Here is an 18,564-nt window from a genome sequence, read left to right on the forward strand (position 1 = left end):
ACCACCCATTATAACCTTAACTATAAGGCGATCCATAAGGAAGGGAAAGGGATCAACAGCATGCAGGACAGAATGCAGTGATATGATGTGGCCACTTGCAGTTGTGCTCCCGTTCACGCGGAAACGCATGCGCGCCTTCCCTGTTTCGCTAGGCAATAATACACTCAGCCAAGTGAAGTGCCACAAATTCCTGGGTGTTATCTTGGATGCCAATCTCTCGTGGAGCGCCCATATCAGGTACCTGGAAGCGAAAGTTCAACGCTGGACCAATGTCATTTCTCACTTCGCTGGCGCTGCATGGGGGATTGATCAGGAAGCGCTCCTATCGATTCATGGGGCATTGGTTCGGGGAACCATTCTCTACAGCCTCCCGGTCTTACATGGCATCTCAAGAACATCTGAACAGAGACTTCGGTGTATGTTGGCCAGAAGCTTGAGGATCTGCCTCGGTGTACCCCGCGCCGCTGAAACGCGCATGGTGGTGGCAGAGGCCCGCGAGCTGCCAGTAGAGGTCTTACGTCTCAGAGAAACTGTGCGCCATTATCTACGTCTCGTCGCGGAACACCGTCGTCACCCCTTGGTTTCGAAGCTCAACAGGCGGAGGCAGAGCAACATTTCTCACTGCATCGCTGCTGTAAAGCCCTTGCTACCGGCTTTTGTTGGAAGTGCAGTCGTCCCCAGGTCCCCTCCGTGGGTCTTTTCGATACCTTCGATCTCCATTACCATTCCTGGTCTCAAGAGCAAGAGGGATCACGTTGCAGCACCTGTGTTGAAGCAACTTGCGTTAGACATGATGCAGTGCCGTTATCCTTCGCACACTGCAGTATTCACAGATGGGTCGACCAACTTACACGGCTCCACTGCTGCCTTCACAATCCCGACTATGTCGTCGTGCCACGCATACCGTCTCTCGCACCGCACCTCATCTACGTCTGCAGAGTTGCATGCCATTTTGTTCTTCCTCAAGCACATTGCACCAGCCGCTATCAGCAGCTGGGTGATATACTGCGACTCCAAGGCAGCTCTCCAGTGTATAGCGAACATGGGTATTCGTGGATCACTTGCGCCTGTGGTGGTGGACATACTGGAGGAACTAAGCCGTCTTGAGATCAGCGGGCACTCTATCTACTTCCAGTGGGTTCCTGCCCACTGCGGCATCCGCGGCAATGAAGATGCTGACGAGGCTGCAGCAGCTGCGTATCATTCCCGATCAAGCGTGCGGATTACCCTCCCCAAAGGCGACAGGCGAACCTTCCTAAATGATGTGGTGAGGCCTCTCGCACATGCGCAATGGTCTCGAGACGTTCCATCAAGAGTTCTGATGCGTGAAGTGGACCCTGACTTTGGCTTCACCATGCCTTCTCGTGTGCCTCGCCATTTTGCGTCGCTGATACACAGGCTTCGTCTTGGGGTTGCATTCACCCCCCATTTCAAGCATCTGATCGGCCGCTCTGACTCGATGCTCTGCTCTCGTTGTGCTGTTTTGGCGGACACCAAGCATGTGCTCCTCGACTGCCATCTATACATCTCCCAAAGAGCAGCTCTACAGTGTCGCCTGCAGTGGATCACGTCCGCACCACTCACATTGACAACCATTCTCGGCCCTGGGTCTAACCAGACTGACCATCGTCAAGTTCTTGAGTATTTCAAGATTTTTCTGCGGGACACTGGTCTCCTGTCTACCCTATGATCTGCCTGCGTACCTGTGTGCTGTGTGTGTAGTATTTTTGTGTGCTGTGGTTTTGCCTACCGTTCTGATGTCATACTGACTCCACTGACTATCCCTATGTAGCATCGTTCATCACCTCATCATCAGGACACATCACATCCTGCCCCATTGTGCCTTGGGGTAGTGGGCCGCACCTCAAGTGGCGAATTTCCCCATTCACTGTCATTAACTTATTTGTTGTTGTTGTTGCAACATAATTTGCCTGCAGGCTAGGGATCGCAGATCGCTTCTTTCGAGTGTGCACCATGTTGCTGAGCCTATACGACGCTGTGCGGCTTCCGCCCTCATTACCACTAATGTAAGCTTGGAGCTTACGCTCCAATGGATCCCGTCTCATGTCGGCATCAGAGAGAACGAACGAGCGGACCAGCTAGCTTCCTCAGCACACCACAGCTGCAGCCCATCCTTACCAGTCCCGGCCAACACTGACAGGCACATGGTCGTCAAACAGCTAGTTGAGGTGCGTCATCCTGGCATACAGGACATCATGCAGAATCACCGACCCTCTCTTCCCACGAAAGATCTTCCCCGTGGTATGCAGACAATGCTCCATCGATTACGCACGGGATCTGCGTTCACGAACTCGCAACTGTTCAAGATCGGCTCCAGGGAGGACTCCAGTTGTGGACACTGTAATCATCCGGAGACTATCGCGCACATCCTGACAGAATGCCGTGCATGCCATACTATGCGGGAAACTCACCTCCCCCACGCCAGGCCTGGCATACTGACGGACGTCCTCTTCCCCGAAGGTTCTTGTGCGGAACGACAACACTATGACAACACACGTGCCAGTCAATTAGCACACCCTCAAGCAAAACCCAGGAATTAGAGCTGGTAGGTGTCTGTGTCTGTGGTCTGACGACGAAAGCCGAAGTCCGTCCAGCAAGGTGAACTGTGCACAAAAACGGGCACAAGAAACCAACCTTCATATGTTCTGTGTCCTCCTTCACGCGCGTGGACAATCCGTCCTAGTTTGGTAGGAGGATCGCGGTCCACTGGACTGCTCTGTAGAGTAGACGGGTATGGATATGTATGTAACATGTACACTTGATCAACCGTTTCGGACATCAGTTTAACATCCAGGAACGAGGTGACTACAAGTTTCCATAGTCCTCCCACCTTAGTGATTATAAATTCAACACCAAATCCATGGCAGAGGAATGCCGACGAAAACAAGCTATATCATCATGGAAGAAGGAGAGCCTTCCGAGTTGTCACGATATTCTGTCAAACCCCGCGCCATCCATCAGACCATGCGATTCAATTGATTCCGTTGATTTTCCAACACAGCTTCGAGGGCGACTTTTCAGACTACATACCTGATGTGGCCTCTTTGGGCCTGCTAGCAACTAACCGCACTCTCGCTGGACTGTAGAGCAGCGACAGGGATGGCAGAAAAGTTGCCTCTAGTTTTTTGCATCCGTCTCTGCCAGCTGGTTACTGACATGCTTATTCATTCGTTTCAATTGCTTCCGTCAGCAAGCCAGTCGGTCGTTCGTTCTGCACGTCGCTGTAGCGTCCACAACTGTTCCCTCTGAGGGCTTGTACCAAGGTAACAAGGCATCACCTTCACACGCTGAACGACATATTAAAGGCATCGTGATATACGACATACGACCAGGCTTGTACAAGATACCCAGAAAAAAAAATTTAAGTTAAGTTACTGAGTACCGGGCAAATAAGGAAGTGTGTGGAGTACTAAATACTCAATCTTGAAAAGTATTTGCGATAGAGTATTATACCCCTGTCACACGGGCATTTTCGATCCTGCTCGACCGAACCTGCTTGAACCCAATGCAGATCGGATGGTGCTACACGGCCGCTTCCAAGCAGGATCGAACTTTTGATCGAACATTTGATCCTGCTTGACTCAAGACAGTTCCCATAACAGGATTGAGAATTTCAAGACGGCTCGACGGCCGCCATTTGCATCCCCGACCCCGGTGAACTGTCATAACTTAAGACGGACATGCGCGCGAAGCTACAAATGATGCTTACATCGGTATACGATAAAACCACTAATATCGCTGTTACATAGGAAACGCGAAATTAATGAGTTCCGTTTATTCATTTGCCTATATTCTCGACACCGTCAACGATTCAATGCGCATTGAAAGTGGCCGTGTAGCAGCGTCAAAAGTCGAGCGTGCTCGGGAAGTTCGATGCAGATCGGATTCGAGAAGGATCGAAATGCCCGTGTGACAGGGGTATTAAATAGTCTTACAAGTAACTCGCTACTTTCAAGATACTTTGACGTTACAGTTGGAATTTGCTATCAAAGAAATACGAAGAGCGTGAAGTTGAAAAACCCAGTACCAAAAAGCTTCATTAGCTCGCAGGAACAACTGCTTTTCTGAATTACTATCCGATAGCCTGCCCATGGTTGTTTAAACACATTACCCCCAATACTGAACAGGCGCTATGCAGATGCGAACGAATGAGTTTCAGAAACGACAGAATTTACTGTCGTTCTTCGCCATATTGTTGCTTTGGCCTCATGAAAAGCTTATATTTTATGTGCACTCTCTCGCTATGGCTTTCGGCACGGGTCTTCTATCCTGCCTGATAGTGGTCTCAATGGTTTCCTCGCATACCCTTCAGGACAATGCATCGCCTCATGCATGTTTCCGAACCCGAGGCGCTGACCGAGGCGGTCAGGCTGACCTTTCCGAAATAAACGTATATCCCCCCCCCCCCCCCCCCCGAGGCGCTGAACGCTATACCCCTTCCCGAGAGGGACGTAGATGTCGCGAATATCTCAGACGCTAAAGCAGGGGCCCAAGCTCAAATCGAGCCGCGGGCCGCATTGACCTTAGACCATATCATGGAGGGCCGCACTGAAAAGAAATGACTTTTCCCCCTCGTATAATACCCTAGAACAGCGTAAAACAAAAAGACACGCACAAAAACGGAGCGGTGTAGTTATTGTGGAGCCGGGCGGTGATTTCCTGAAAAACTCTACTTGACACGGCACGAGCAATTAATAAGCTGCCTTTCCAAATCGGGTGCCGAAAATACGAAACTCGATTCAAGTAAAATATGTATACATAGTTCTTGACGAATGCTTATGACAATGAAAGAACTGATGTTCTGATGTTCAGTGACTTTCATCTTTCATCGCTTATGACAATGTTCAGGAACACTGAAATTGTCTCCTATTAACACACCGTATTGTTGCCTTTGCTTACTGTTTCAACTTGAAAAAAATAAATAGAGAAACTGGAGAGAAACAGCAAGAATTAAAAAAAAAATACGATGGCCCCTGTACAGAACCGTTCAATCTCTATATTTTCTCTCTGCCTCTCTCTGCTCGTTTCTAATTTCCCGTGGATGATATCCGGAGAGGCTGCTGCTTCTACAAGTTTGTAAACTGTCAGAATCAACATGAGCTAATTCAGTGAGCTTATAGTTACAGAGTTAGCTTGCCAAAGTGCACGCGAAGACCAGGTCCCTGTGACCGTAACTTGTTGAGGTCCATGAGCCACATGAAGTGCTCGCATGTGTATATGCTGTAGAGCACTGCACGGGCCCGGGCTTACCCGAAAACCGGGCTCGGGTTTCAGCCGCTGGGCCCGGGCCGGGTACGGGCTTGGCAACGCTGGCCATGGTCGGGCATGTACGCGAACATATTTCACGAGACTGGACAGCTGAACTTTCATGTCACTTTTTTTTTCCCATTAGGTATGAAATATCATAGTTCGAGAACTACACCTTTTTTACATGTGGTCATGTTGATTTCGTGTAATAGGTCTGGATTTCACACGTGCACTCACACAAATTTGGGGACGATTGGTTTGGCGGGCGAGCTGAGAGTCCGGTACAAGGGTCAGTTAGGTTAGGTGTTGGGACATATTTCGTTCCCGTGAGAGCCCGGCACGAGGGTCAGTTAGGTAAGGTGTTCTCACATATTTCGTTCGCGTGAGAGTTCGAGAAAGGGGAACTAACACCGGTGCATGCGCAATAGAGCTGAGATGAGTCTCTCTTGAACCGCAAGGTACATACATATCGCCCACGCGCCGCAGCGCGCTGCCTTCCCAAGCAAGCACCAAGCACACAGCGGCTTGCCGGCAGAGAAACACAGCCGATCCGTTCGAGTGTACCTCCTCACTCTCTACCAGTTAGCTGCGTCCTTTTCCTCGGCTCTTTAGTAAATCGAAATACGCCTCCGGGCCTCGAGAACACATAGAGCAGAGCCGTGCTGGGACCGGGTCTGATCATGGAAACAGTCGTGTAGGTGTTGGGCCCGGGCTGGAAACCAGTAGAAGACGTCGGGTCCGGGCAGGGTGCGGGCCGTAGCAGCCGGGCCTGGGCCGGGCACGGGCCTGAAAATTAGGCCCGTGCAGTGCTCTAATTATGCTGCCCAACATGGACAGGGGCAGCACTACGTCGAGCCTGAAATTCAGGTTTCATTCGTAATTTGTAATTTTCTTTTTCATTTTCTTAGAAGGCAACTGCCTTCAATTTGGTGGTCAAGGGCCCTCGGGCCACAGAATAGCTCAGTGCGGGACACATGCAGCCCCGTCTTTGAGACTCCTGCGCTAAAGCATATGTACACTCTAAGGAAAAAAAAAAGGTGTGAAAAGATGCTAACTTCTGTAGTTACCACCTATGTCAACATAGTGTCTGATAAAGGGTGTAAAAGGGTGGTAAAAGAAATTATGATATATCCAAATTGCTACAAAAAGGCGTACGCCCCCTCGCTCACCGAATCAGAAGCGACAACCCAATCATTCGTGGCAGCGGTTGGCGGACAACGTGCTATGCGGTGAAGTTCTGTTTTGAGAGCTAGTAGCAGGTAGAACTTTGCAATCTTTCAGGCACAATACATGCGACAACTATTACCTCCTAAAAGGTGTAACTGCTCCACCCTTTTTTCTAAGAGTGTACTACAATCCAAAGCGCTGTGCCGACACAAAAGAGAATATTTCGCTCGACCTCCGTGTCACGCACAGAGAAGTATCTTCAAAGTAACTTGGAAAATGAGTAGAAGTTATTGAAAGGTATTTAAGTTAGATTACTAAATACTACTCTTTGAATGAATTTGAAAGACATCAAGTTACTCGCAAAAGTATTTAAGGTACGTAACTTACTCAAGCTACCTGTACAAGTCTGTATGCGACCTAAAGTAGCTCCTGCATAGCACTTGTCGCGCACACCATAAAGGTGGTGGTGGTGGTACTGCTGAAGGAGCTCCTCGTTCTCGGCCTCACAGAGGTGGGCACCGTCACGACTAACGCTCAGGGGGAATGTGCGTCGTGGGCCGACTTTTAAGGGAATAGACCTCTACATGTTTGTAAACAAATAACGTCATAATGTTCGACAGCGCCACGAGTTTGGTAGAGTTAAACTACGTTCAATGATAGTGGCGAACAAGGTCGCGCCAGAAAGCCACGGTCTTGAGGGGATTACGATGGTCTCTGAAAAGGACGTGACCTTCGGCCGTACTTTTCTTTCAATAGGAGGCAGCGAACAATTGCTCATTCGTGGTACCCAGCTCTCCCCTTCCGATCTGTTTTGGTTTCGGTGTGTCTACCAACGTCATGATGACGTTTCTCGGGTGGAGGTTTATTGTGCCGACATATGCCCGGCAGCGTCTGAGGGAAACCCCGGAAAAACCCCAGATAGCACAGCCGGCACGGGGATTCGAACTCGGGTACCTCGCAGTCTCGACGTGACATGGCCAGCACGCTAACCACTCGGCCACGCGAGAGGGTACTACACTATATGGGAACTGCCACCAGCTTGTCGTCGTAACCAACCAATTATTTCTAAACGCTGTTAAAACAAAAGCAATACTTTTCATGCCGAAAAGTCTTTTTGCATACACGGCCTTGAAACAAATAGATTCCACGATAAGAATACCCACAGGGGTGACACAAACCCGCCATTGTTCAAGCGGGTGCTTTTGGCAAAACTGCCATCTGGTCCTGGTCGCACGTCATAGAAAACGTCATTTTAAGGTCATGTGACTTTGTTTACATGTCGTTTTGCCGCTTATCGACATATTTCCATCGTTATAACGCCACGAGATGAATGTATTTTGCCAGCGTAAACTATGCGGTGCATCTTCCGCAACATGGTAGCCCATTTCTCCTTAGTTTAAGTACATCGCATCGGCTTAGTGAGTTTTAATGCGTGGTGGTAATCACATCTTTGGAAGTCGTCAACAGTACGAGGCCTTATGTGCAAAACTGCACATTTTACTGCGAGATTATTGGATAAAAATAATTACCGTGATCGAAAGACATCCAAAACGTCGCGCAGAAACAACAACAAAAACGGTTTGGCCACCGATCACGGGCGCCGTCATCTTTAAGGTCACGGGTGCCTTGATGTTTGCTGTGACGTGCGACCAGGACCTGTCCAGGATGCATTGCGTTCACTCAGCACGCTTTCGCCTACGGAGCAATACATTGGATGTCACCCCTGTGAGAATACCAGACGATACTGTACAACCCTTATTGTTCGCGAGTTTCGGAAATTGAAAACTTCGCGAATTTTAAGGGCACGCGAAAATTTGACACTTCAGAAATCCATGATACGACCGCGAATTTAATTTTCGCACTTGTTTGCTAATAAACATTCGACGTGCTTTAGAGCACAAGCGTATGCCATGACGCATTAATAAAATATAGTAAGGGTAACCTAAGGCATATCACAAAGTGAGGCAATCAAGCCACGAATCGTAGCATCTAGATTTCGCGAAATTAGCCGCCGAATGGTTTTACAGTATGGGTTTACGGTTGAATCAATTTTGCATTTCTTGTGGCTGCTGCTTCTCCTAATGGAAACACTTCGTGAGCATCCGGATAGTACATCTGAAGCATTATGCGCGCAAATGAATGAGTCGTAAGTTTGTGTGCATATCGGTGCGTCGGCAGTTGGAATACCTTGGAAGACTGAAGTGTAGCAGTCGTCGAAAAAGCGAGAGAGCGGCGGGTGTCGCACCATGATCCTCTCGACTGCCAGTCGAGTGCGCTAGCCACTACGTTACGCTGGCGGCGGCTTACCGAATGCTTACCAACTTAATCATTCAACGAAGGGGACACCGCACTCACTCTATTCCCATCCTCTTCTAGATATATGTTTTCTCATATACACACGTGTATACAGTACAGGACGACACAAGGGCACCTAGTGAACATGGAACATGGGTGAACATGATAATGCGACAGTGCCTCGCGTCCTGTGTTGTAGTATGTGTCTGTGTGTGTGTGTGTAAGATAAAGCATGGAGGAGGGGACGTGAAGAGTGTGAGTGCGCGTCCCGTTCGTTGGCTACGGTCCCTTGTAAAGTCGTCGAGCGTAGTGGCTAGCACACTGGAGACACATTCGAGAGGTGCGTGGTCCCATTCCCGCCGCTGTCTGCCTTTTTCGACAGTTGCCACATATCGATTTCTCATGTTCTTATAGGCGGCTTGAGGCTTGTGTTGTGGCCGTTTCCTTGGGTGCTCCAGTTATTCCAGCTATATCAACCTTCCAGATTCACACTTTCACTGTCTCCAAGTCAGCTGGACTCTCCTCTTGCTATGTCAAAATTTCTTGGTCCATGGCCAAATCCAGCCAACCAACGCTCTGCCCTAAACGCGCTTCGGAATTTTTTGGACATAGGACTTCGGTCTTCACTCTGAGGTGACTAAATATTCTATTTCATCAGATTACCACCAGCAATGGGGTAGGGTATCGCTCTTGGCGATGAAGCTCATCATCATTTAAATAAAGTTGTTTGTTTTTATTAACAGTGTTGGCTTGCCAAAGTACACGCGAAGAAAAGGTTGCTGAACTTGCTGAGGTTCATGTAACACAAGAATGTGCTGCCTAACCTGGACAGGGGCAGCACAACGCCGAGCGAAGGCAAAACGATTCGCGGGCCACATAATAGCTGAGCGCGGGCCACATGCGGCCCGCGTGTTTGAAACCCCTGTTAAGAGCATGAATGGAAAAAAATAAAAAAATGTAATACCAAAAAGAAACAATGCGAAACGACGAAGGATGTCCTCGGGAGGCCTACTTTCACCCTCGCAACTGAGTCGCTCCGCATTCATCGTGTCTGGTCCAAGACGAAATAGCTGTTATATAATGGAACGTCCTTACTGCACTCTCCGCTTTGCCACCCCCAACCAGTGCGGGGGAGGGGGGCAGAAGCCAGTTTGGAAGATCTTTGCAGGTTTGTTGAATGTGAACTGGTCAAATTCGCCGAAGGGGCAGGAAGGTTAGATGCTGATGAAGGAGAGCAAAAAAAAAAAAAAAAAGAAGAAAAAAGAAAGGCGGTCTCCTTTCACTGATGCGTAATGGGACACCCACTTGACATCGGAGGAGGGTATAAAAGGTGCAGAGAATGGGCTCACCACAACCACAGAGCGTTTAGATCTCAGTTGGATTTGCTGGATATCCCTGCTTCGGTGAGTTCTTGGGGCTCACTATGGCGTGGGAAATGTTTATGCTGCAAACGTTGGGGGAACAGTCGTGGAGCGCTTTCGAAAGCCACCGTGATTGTTCCCGGTGCTTTCAGAAGAGTGAAAGTTTTGAAGCGACCTCAAAGCAAACTTTCATTCTTACGCATGTGGTTGCTGATGTTGCTGAGCGATTTTAGGTACTCCATTTGAGAACGCTTCTATTTAATCGGAAATGCATTATTCCTGAATTGCACCGACACGAATGACTTTGCTGCGCATAAATTTGAATTTCAATCATGCACAAACGAACAAACTGAGCAATCTGCGACAACGAAAAAATCACTAAGTAAGGGCCGGAGAAGTAAAATCAAGTAATGGAGAGAATTCGCTTTTTCCAGTGGTATGAATGATTTCCTTATTCCGCGTGACCTCACTGGCTTAACTCAACGTACTCATATTCACAATGAAAAATGAAAAAAAAAAAGAAAGAAAGAAAAACAATTAGCACTGTGGGCATAGGTTGTGTTCGCAGCAATTAAGACCAGGTGGAGTGCTTTATTAAATAATACATACTATTTTTCTTGACGTTTTTCTAAAGCTGCTTCCCGTCCAATCAAACCGAAAAAAGGGCAATTGCAATATTTGTTTCAATAACATGAAGAAGAAAGTACGTAATGAAAATACTGATGAAAGGCTACAGTTGGGTCCTACTCCTGTTTTGGTGTGTCACAGCTAATATGTAACTGGAATGATGGTGTATAGAATAGAATAGAATAGAAGTAGAAAAAAAATGGAAACGTAGGTCGCACTGGTATGTATAATCCAGACTCCCTGACAGACAAAGGACAGCACAGACGATAAAAAGGATTTCGAAGGCATTTAACACTTCTTTGTGAACTGCTAATTTCACTTTCGTATTTCACAGAAAGCCGCCTCATCCAAGCATCATGTATTGCACCATTCTCATGGGTATGTTGCATTCAATTCACTGTTGCTGCATGTCGAAGTGTCGAGTATTATAGCGACAGGTGAGGAAACAGTTGAGCGAGGAACTTGGGACGTAGTCTGTGCATTCCTTCAACCCTTATTGAACAGCAGAGCCGTTCCGATGGAGGGGCAGTCGTCCCCGGTGCCTTCCTCCGTGGGGGTGGGGAGGAGGGGGGGCACAATGGGCGGTAAGGGTCCCGGAACTTATGAGGTTAGCTAATAGAGTGAGAGCCGAGAAAAATTTTACGAATTCAATTTCTGCCGTTTCACTTTTTTCTAAACTACAATTTTTCTGTGGAGATCATTTATGAGACAGAATTTTAGTGCCAGCACGGTGTGTAGCTCAAGATGGGGAGCACACGTGAAAATTCTGCGCCTAAAATTTTTTGCTGGCTGTTGTGCCATCTTTACACTCTGCTTCTACGTGTGGGGGTAGGGGGCGCTTCAGGGCTATCCTGCACCAGCTGGAAGTTGGCCTCGCGGCGGCTCTGCTGAGGGGAGCGGATACGGTGCCTGGTGCATTTGCAGAGCACTCTTTCCCGCTCACGTTTTCACTTCTGTCGCCGGCACTTCGGCAGAGACCAGTATTCAGAGATTTCTTCCTTTCCACAGCCGCTGCCCTAGCTGCTGCAGTCGTCGCTCTTCCACGGGTACGTATAGCTCTTAGTGCTTTTGTTAGTGCTATATAGTGCTTTTGCACTCTTGTTAGGTGCACCTGATCGCCACTCTAGGTACGATTTCTGTGTCGTTCAAATCGGGGTCGCGGAAGTCTTGTGAATCTTCCGCCGATTTTGGTGTAGTCGGGTATCATGCTCGTCGATTGGCACATAATCTCCATTGTACGAGAATCAGAGTGGACCCGCTTTTCATTTTGCGACTTCGCTATAACGGCTCAACTATTACTCCATAAAATTCGATACTTTCAGTTTCTATTTGCAAAGAGCCCAGTAACGGCAGTTCCTTTACTATGACCTTTCCAGTGTTTTACAGATACCGGCTTTGAGATAAAAACAAAGTTGCGCAGAATTTGTGCATAAGTTGTGAAATATCCCCTCAGCCACAAACAATTTCTTAATACGAAACAGCACATATATGTCTCCTCTATTTTGTATCACCGCTATTTTGCTGGAAGTCCGTGCGAGAAACAAAGCGACTGAGGGCTTCATTCTACAGCATGACCCCCAACCCTTCCTCCAGAAATATTGCGGAACGCAAAAACTACGTAGTTCTAGTCCAGTACCAGCACGGCGTAAAAAAAGATATAGGCATGTAAAGACATGAGTGATCAGCTTATTATGACCTACAGGTTATCAGCACAGCCTACAGCACAGCCTACAATCAGCCGGTTATCATAATCGGAAGGCGGTTATCTTAACCACAAAGTCACGGAAGCTAGTGAATCAAGCAGCAAAAACATGTCAGACACGAACAAATACGAGTTGTGGTAACTTTTATACTCTTTCAGGCCAAGCGCGCTGCATATGAACTTCCGGACGGCGTCGAATTCCTGGTGGGCTCCGTTAAGACCTCCTTCCAATGCCCTGTCCGTAACAGGTACTTTGCTGACGTTGATAACAACTGTCAGATCTTTCACGTCTGCAGCACTATCCCTAAGGAAGACGGATCGGTCGAGGTGCAGCAGTACAGCTTCCTGTGCGGCAACCAGACTGTCTTCAACCAGTTCAGCTTGACCTGTTCCCTCCCTGAAGACTCTGTGCCCTGCAGGAGTTCTCAGGATTTCTTCTACTTGAACGAGAGGATAGGCCAAGAGAAGGTCGCCATCCACGACGTTGGTGATATCCAGAGGGCTGTGCCACTCATCCCACGATACCAGCAGGCCGGACTTGCAGCTCCCTTCTTCAAGGGTTGAAGCAGTTATTGGAAGTCAGGACGGTTGTTGTGTAGCTTTGGCCACTTGCTTTCGCCTTTCTCCTGCGCTCTTCAAGATTGAAGAACCAGTGGAACACCGCGCTAGTGCGGACCACATGTTTCATAAGACTGCCTTTTGAGTCATCTCTTCAGCAGTATTTCTGTGTGTTCCTCAAGAGCAAGCAACTACGCGACAGAAGATGTCCGGCTGTCGGTGGACGCTACAGTGTTGTTGTTTGCCAACTCCAGCGATAAACGGGGTTGTAGTATAACTCCCCTGTAGCTACCTTTCATGTTCGTTTCTACCGAAACAAGGGCATTTTTACAACCTGTAGTTATTATTCTTTGTATGTACTTCTACCCTTTGTCTACCCCTTTGTCTGTACTTCTTCGTGTCTGCCACTCTTGACTGTGCCTCTGTGGCACTCGGCCTACTGCTTGCCGAAATGGCTGTCGTTGTTGTCAGAAATACTTCTTTGTGTTGGGATGTGACTGTTCATCGTTGCGCTTGTATATTATGCCATGGTTTGCATCGTTCGCTGAGCTGAATAAGGCGTGAATAAACAAGGATATATACACCTAAAGTTGTGAAGTGTCTTGTAACAAGCCCCATTAGTTTGGGACTTAACTTCTTTCTCGTGGTTACCCCCTGAGGTCGGTCTTCTAACCGCAAAATTAATAATTTTTTCGAAGAACGACTGTTAGCACCCTTCTAAAGAGTGTAACTTCACTCGTCTAGGGATAACGCATACTATATCAAGAACAGCTAGGCTTTTGCAATTTTGATTGCCGATACCGCTTTTCAAGAACGCCGATGAAAGATGGCCCTCGTCTGACGTCCCAGGTTTTATGTGTGGCGCTAGCGGTCGTGCAAGTTCGACATGAAAACTACCGCTATATTGCGGTAGTAATTATATGCTGTGTACGAACTGAACTTGAGTAATTGCAGCACGCAAAGCCTTTGTCGTAAATAGCAAGGTAAATTAATTGCATCAAATGACAATGTGACGCATACCATACAAAAGAAGTAATCGACTAAATCGGCTTGAACTAAAAGTAGATAACCATGATGTCTGGAGCAAGGCATAAAAGCACATCAGACCTGTATTACAACCTTAACTATAAGCCGACCCATAAAGGAGGGAAAAGGATCAACAGGATGAGGGAGGGAATGTACGGTGATATATGATATACGTATCCACTCTCAATAGAATTTGCGTGCAGTCTAGGGATCGCTGGTCTATCCTTCTATTTTGCACGATGTCGCTGAGCCTACGACGCTCTGCGGTTTCAGCCCCCATTGCCACTGATGTAAACGTGCTACCGCCACCACTGTAAGAAAGTGTTTCCTCCATTTTTTGAGCGGGCTTTTGTACAAAGGGTTACGAGGCGAGTCTAACCAGGGAAACGCTGACTCCAATACTGGCCGCGAAGAGCCATCGAGCTCTTCCTTGGTCCCTCACTTCCACTATGACAACACGTATGTCAGTCGATCAGCAGGCCCACAAGCAAAACCTGGGAATTAGAGCTGGTAGGCGTTGGTGCTTGTGGCCTGACGAAAGCCAAAGTTATACAGAAAGGTGAACTGTCCACCAGAGATTGTGAATCAATGCCTCGCGAACGGACATCACCGACACTGCATGGCTGCACCAATCTGCACCAGTTGTAATAGTAGAAAATTCCGGTGAAGGTTGATTGAAATAAAATCCTCAGGTCGGCAGCTGCCGATATTTCGAACAGAGACTGTTCTACTCTGAAGCATATCTCTTATTTGCAAAGTCTTGGTGTCAAGTAATCTTTGGTGAACTTTGGTGAACTCAAGTAAACTTTGGTGATATGTTCTGACCCAAAACTTCGTAATCCCTCTTGTATGTCAGCTCGAGTCTTTCAACTTCTGGCGCGTCTTTATTGCTTTGGTGACCAAGGACAAGGAAATAAATGCCGGTATTCTCTTGTACCTAATCCCTTGGGGATTCACCTGAATAGGAACCGTTTTCTGACGAAGGGGTCGGGCTATTGACAAGCAAGGCCAAGAGTGGGACCAGCCTATTGTACAGGAGGATAAATGGCAGATGCGCAAATCCCCTCTCCCCCCCCCCCCCCCAAAAAAAAAAGAAGAAGAAAAAAGGTGGAAATTCCAGCGAGCTGAAAATCTGGACACGGCGGGGAAGTGTACTTGATACGGCTTGACGAGGAAGGAAAGTATTTGGAGCACTGAGTAGCAAATACTGAAAAAAGTGTTTTAAATACTTTAAAAATAATTGTCGCAAAAAGTATTGAGGAAAAAATACTTAAAATACTGTAGTTTGAGTACGTACTCAAGATACGTACATGTCTGTCTTCCAGCTTCGGAGCAGTTACTTTCCATCATGGAATACCTTCTGTTAGAAAGTTCGGGTACAATGCATCCACCGAAGTCGTCGCCCAATGTAATTGCTTCCAATGGAATGTTTAAGACGGCGTCAGTGTGCATGTGGATTTTTGACGCAAACGCATACATTAAAGCAAACACCCATCCTGTGCAGCCGGAACATTAGCACCACGCGCTCTACCGTACGACACCCCAATCAATGTAAACCAAATATAGATCTTCAGCTTCATCACAGACCACGCCCTAAGTTTAGCCCTTCGAAACGTCGCTACCGCACTTCCGTCCGTCCATCCATGCAAACGTATTACCGAGTGCAGTGATCCGCCCTCCCGTTATTTAAGCCGCTACCCCTTATCACAGAACACAGAGACAAGTAAATATGGGCTTACAGAAATACCCGTACCCCTTTAAGACTTTCAGGAAGTGAGCGGCCAAAGGTCAATCATGAAGGACCTCCACCGCAGAAGACCATTTGTAGTAGAGCCGCATTTGAGCGTCTTCCTAGCCCTCGGGTCACACCTGGAAAAACAAATAGGACGGCTGAGTTATTGTCATTCAAAATCTTTTACAACTGGGTGTGGACGCAGCTTTCTGCTGTCTTTGGCATGTGGGCCGGAACGCCTTTTGTGCTGAGAAATTATCGAAGGGTTTCATGCTTGACGGAAGGCCATCCCTATAGTCTACAGGGACGCTGACACGTGAAAGGTGTACTTGAGCAGGAATGGACTTCCCTCTGAATCAGAGTTGGGGAAATTACTTTTATTTTGTTATGCATTACCATTACCGTCTTGTAAAGCAGTGCATTACATTACGACTTTTTCATGTTTAGTAATGCATCACTAATGTCATTACTTCCATCAAGTAATAATGTCATTACTTTGGCTCTGCTGTTCAGACAGTGCAGAATTTTGAACCCAAGTAATGAGTAATGACATTACGTATTACACTGCCGAAATGTAATGGCATTACATTATACTCCTTACTCTTCCAGAAAACGCATTATCATTACTTGTTACCAAGATGCTATACATTACTCTCCGTCTCTGCTCTTAAGTTTGATACACATTACGTTTTCTAAGTGCAGTGACATCGTTTAGGCAAAGAGTAAAGCAGACGGCAACAATAGCGCTTCCTTTTCTGTCACATATGAAATGATATGCGTAACAATAAACTCTATTACAATAGACACTACTCGGCTTTGGGGGTCACTTAAACCAACTACGAAAATGTGAAGACGAGTTTGAGTTTGAATATATATATATATATATATATAAAGGCAGTGTTGTACCCGCTACCAAGACTACGTAACGAAATACCGCTACCCGCTACTCCACAGAAAAGTAACGCAATACTAGCGTCGCTACAAATTTCAAAAAGTAACGAGATACCGCTGCCGCTACCAAATAAAAATAACCTAAATACTATGCCGCTACTTATCCGCTACCGTACCCTTCTCTATGCAACACCTTACCGTAGGCATCTCGTTGTCGAATGTGGCTAAAGACGGTGTAATATTTAAGTTCCCGCACACAGGTGGGGGGGGGGGATATATTTTTATTATAAAGAAAAGGAGGGAAAACGTGCAGTACAAAGTACACCACTACCTACAGCCAATATATATTATTTCACATTGATCTTGACCTTGAGATGATGCGCATTTAAGACATAATTTAATGCACATAGCGCATATGCTCATTTAATACTTTTCCCGTCATAATGTTTGAAGCACACGGTGATTTTTCTGCAGTGATAGTATTTTGTCCGAGATATCCGCGGATCCCAACCTCAAACACTTCTGTCTGCTTTCTGTCGACCTGTCGACGGATTGGTCAGTGTGATCAAGTGGCGCAACTGCCATGATAAGCGACTACACGTCGAGTCATCAATAAATGGCTACCATGAGGTGAAAACATCAAACGAACGGCGTAATGTTTGCTCTCGCCAGGGTCGACGCAGCGCTGTTGGCATACTGCACCAAAGCTTAGGTCTCACAGGAATTAGGAGTTAATGTTCTTGCCTACCCCCTGCTTCTCTTCTTCAAGCCACGCGACGGCTTCCCTTACAAAGCGTTTGACTATACGAAAATCTATGTTTAGTACCCTTTTTCCGGGAGTATGAGTTCCTCGGTAAGAGTCTACCCGTGTGAGATCACCTCCGTAATGAAACATTTAGAGAGAGAAAAATATCATGTAGCTTTTCCCTGAACATGTCCAACGCTGTCAGCAATCAATTGATTAAAGGTTAATCGCCTGTCTAACGCCACCAAGCCAGTGTGCAAAGAGCATTAACCATGTTGGCGTACACTGACTCCCGTATAATATTATTATTTATTCATATTGTGTGGCTTATATACCCACAGTGTAACGTATGTTATATGAGAAAATAACTAGATCGCGTTCGGGAACCCGTGTAAGCTTAAGTAATTCTATCCCAAGAGACACGACGCTTTGTTTATCTGCTCGGAACAATAAAGCTGCAAAACACAGTTTTAAATATGCTCACACTAGTTTTGCAACTGATTGTATGACGGAAACTAGCTTCGTAGCCAGTATTACGCAGTATGTTAAACATACCTGTGTGTGCTTCGCAAATGTGAGATAAAAATTACGCAAATTATATTCCTAACTATTCAGTTGCGCTTAGCTTTATAAAAGTTAGTGAAATTGAAGGAGATCGTCTCATCAGTCTGCCCGATTAACAAGTAACTAAAAGGAATGACATGCTCGCTGGCTCGGTGCACGGGGCCAAGGAGTGTGGCGAGAGAAACGTCCGTGCATCCAAGCTCTGACAGGCGTTGCCAGAGCACGGCCCGATGATGAAGGTGACGCTGACAGTGGGGGAGCTGACGGGAGATATCGTCTTCTACGGCGCAGCAGGGGCAAGTGGGAGATGGGACGCGGTCTATTTTGAACAGGAGTGAACGGATGAGGCCAACGTTCAACCGAAGACGATGTAGAAGGGACTCTTCTCCGCGGGTATGCAGCGGCAGCCGTTGACAAACTCCAGTGAGGGGTCGATGGACTGCAGGAATGCATGAGGTCGGATAGCGTCTACAAGAAACTGGCGGGCGTCGTCGCCGCGGAGACGCCGTACTAGCAGGGGACACACAGACACCGGGAGCGGCAGTATAGAGGCACCGGTGTGGCCGCGTCTCGCAGCCGCGTCAGCACAAGTGTTTCCGTGTAGCCCTGTATGCCCGGGTACCCACTG

The 18,564-nt window shown here is 47.3% G+C and overlaps 1 protein-coding gene and 1 long non-coding RNA gene across 2 annotated transcripts in view; one reads left to right on the forward strand and one right to left on the reverse strand.

The window, feature by feature from the left end:
• LOC135399369 (uncharacterized) overlaps positions 1-18,564 on the reverse strand; it is an 88,143-nt gene that overhangs the window by 56,404 nt on the left and 13,175 nt on the right. The window contains exon 2 of the long non-coding RNA XR_010424251.1: positions 15,758-15,873. This is a non-coding gene — a long non-coding RNA (uncharacterized LOC135399369). The remainder of the gene's footprint in view (positions 1-15,757; positions 15,874-18,564) is intronic.
• LOC135378472 (uncharacterized) lies at positions 10,023-13,485 on the forward strand. Its single transcript, XM_064611529.1, has 4 exons — positions 10,023-10,133; positions 11,053-11,096; positions 11,551-11,764; positions 12,580-13,485. Exons 1-4 carry the CDS (start codon positions 10,023-10,025, stop codon positions 12,982-12,984), a joined length of 774 nt encoding a protein of 257 aa, XP_064467599.1. The 3' UTR covers positions 12,985-13,485.

Source organism: Ornithodoros turicata, chromosome 1, assembly GCF_037126465.1.
Source record: "Ornithodoros turicata isolate Travis chromosome 1, ASM3712646v1, whole genome shotgun sequence".
Taxonomy (NCBI): domain Eukaryota; kingdom Metazoa; phylum Arthropoda; class Arachnida; order Ixodida; family Argasidae; genus Ornithodoros; species Ornithodoros turicata.

Coding starts and splice junctions, on each gene's coding strand:
- LOC135378472 (XM_064611529.1), top strand. CDS start 10,023: ATGGGACACCCACTTGACATCGGAGGAGGGTATAAAAGGTGCAGAGAA. Junction 10,134..11,052: donor TGCTGGATATCCCTGCTTCG/GTGAGTTCTTGG, acceptor CGTATTTCACAG/AAAGCCGCCTCATCCAAGCA. Junction 11,765..12,579: donor CAGTCGTCGCTCTTCCACGG/GTACGTATAGCT, acceptor ATACTCTTTCAG/GCCAAGCGCGCTGCATATGA.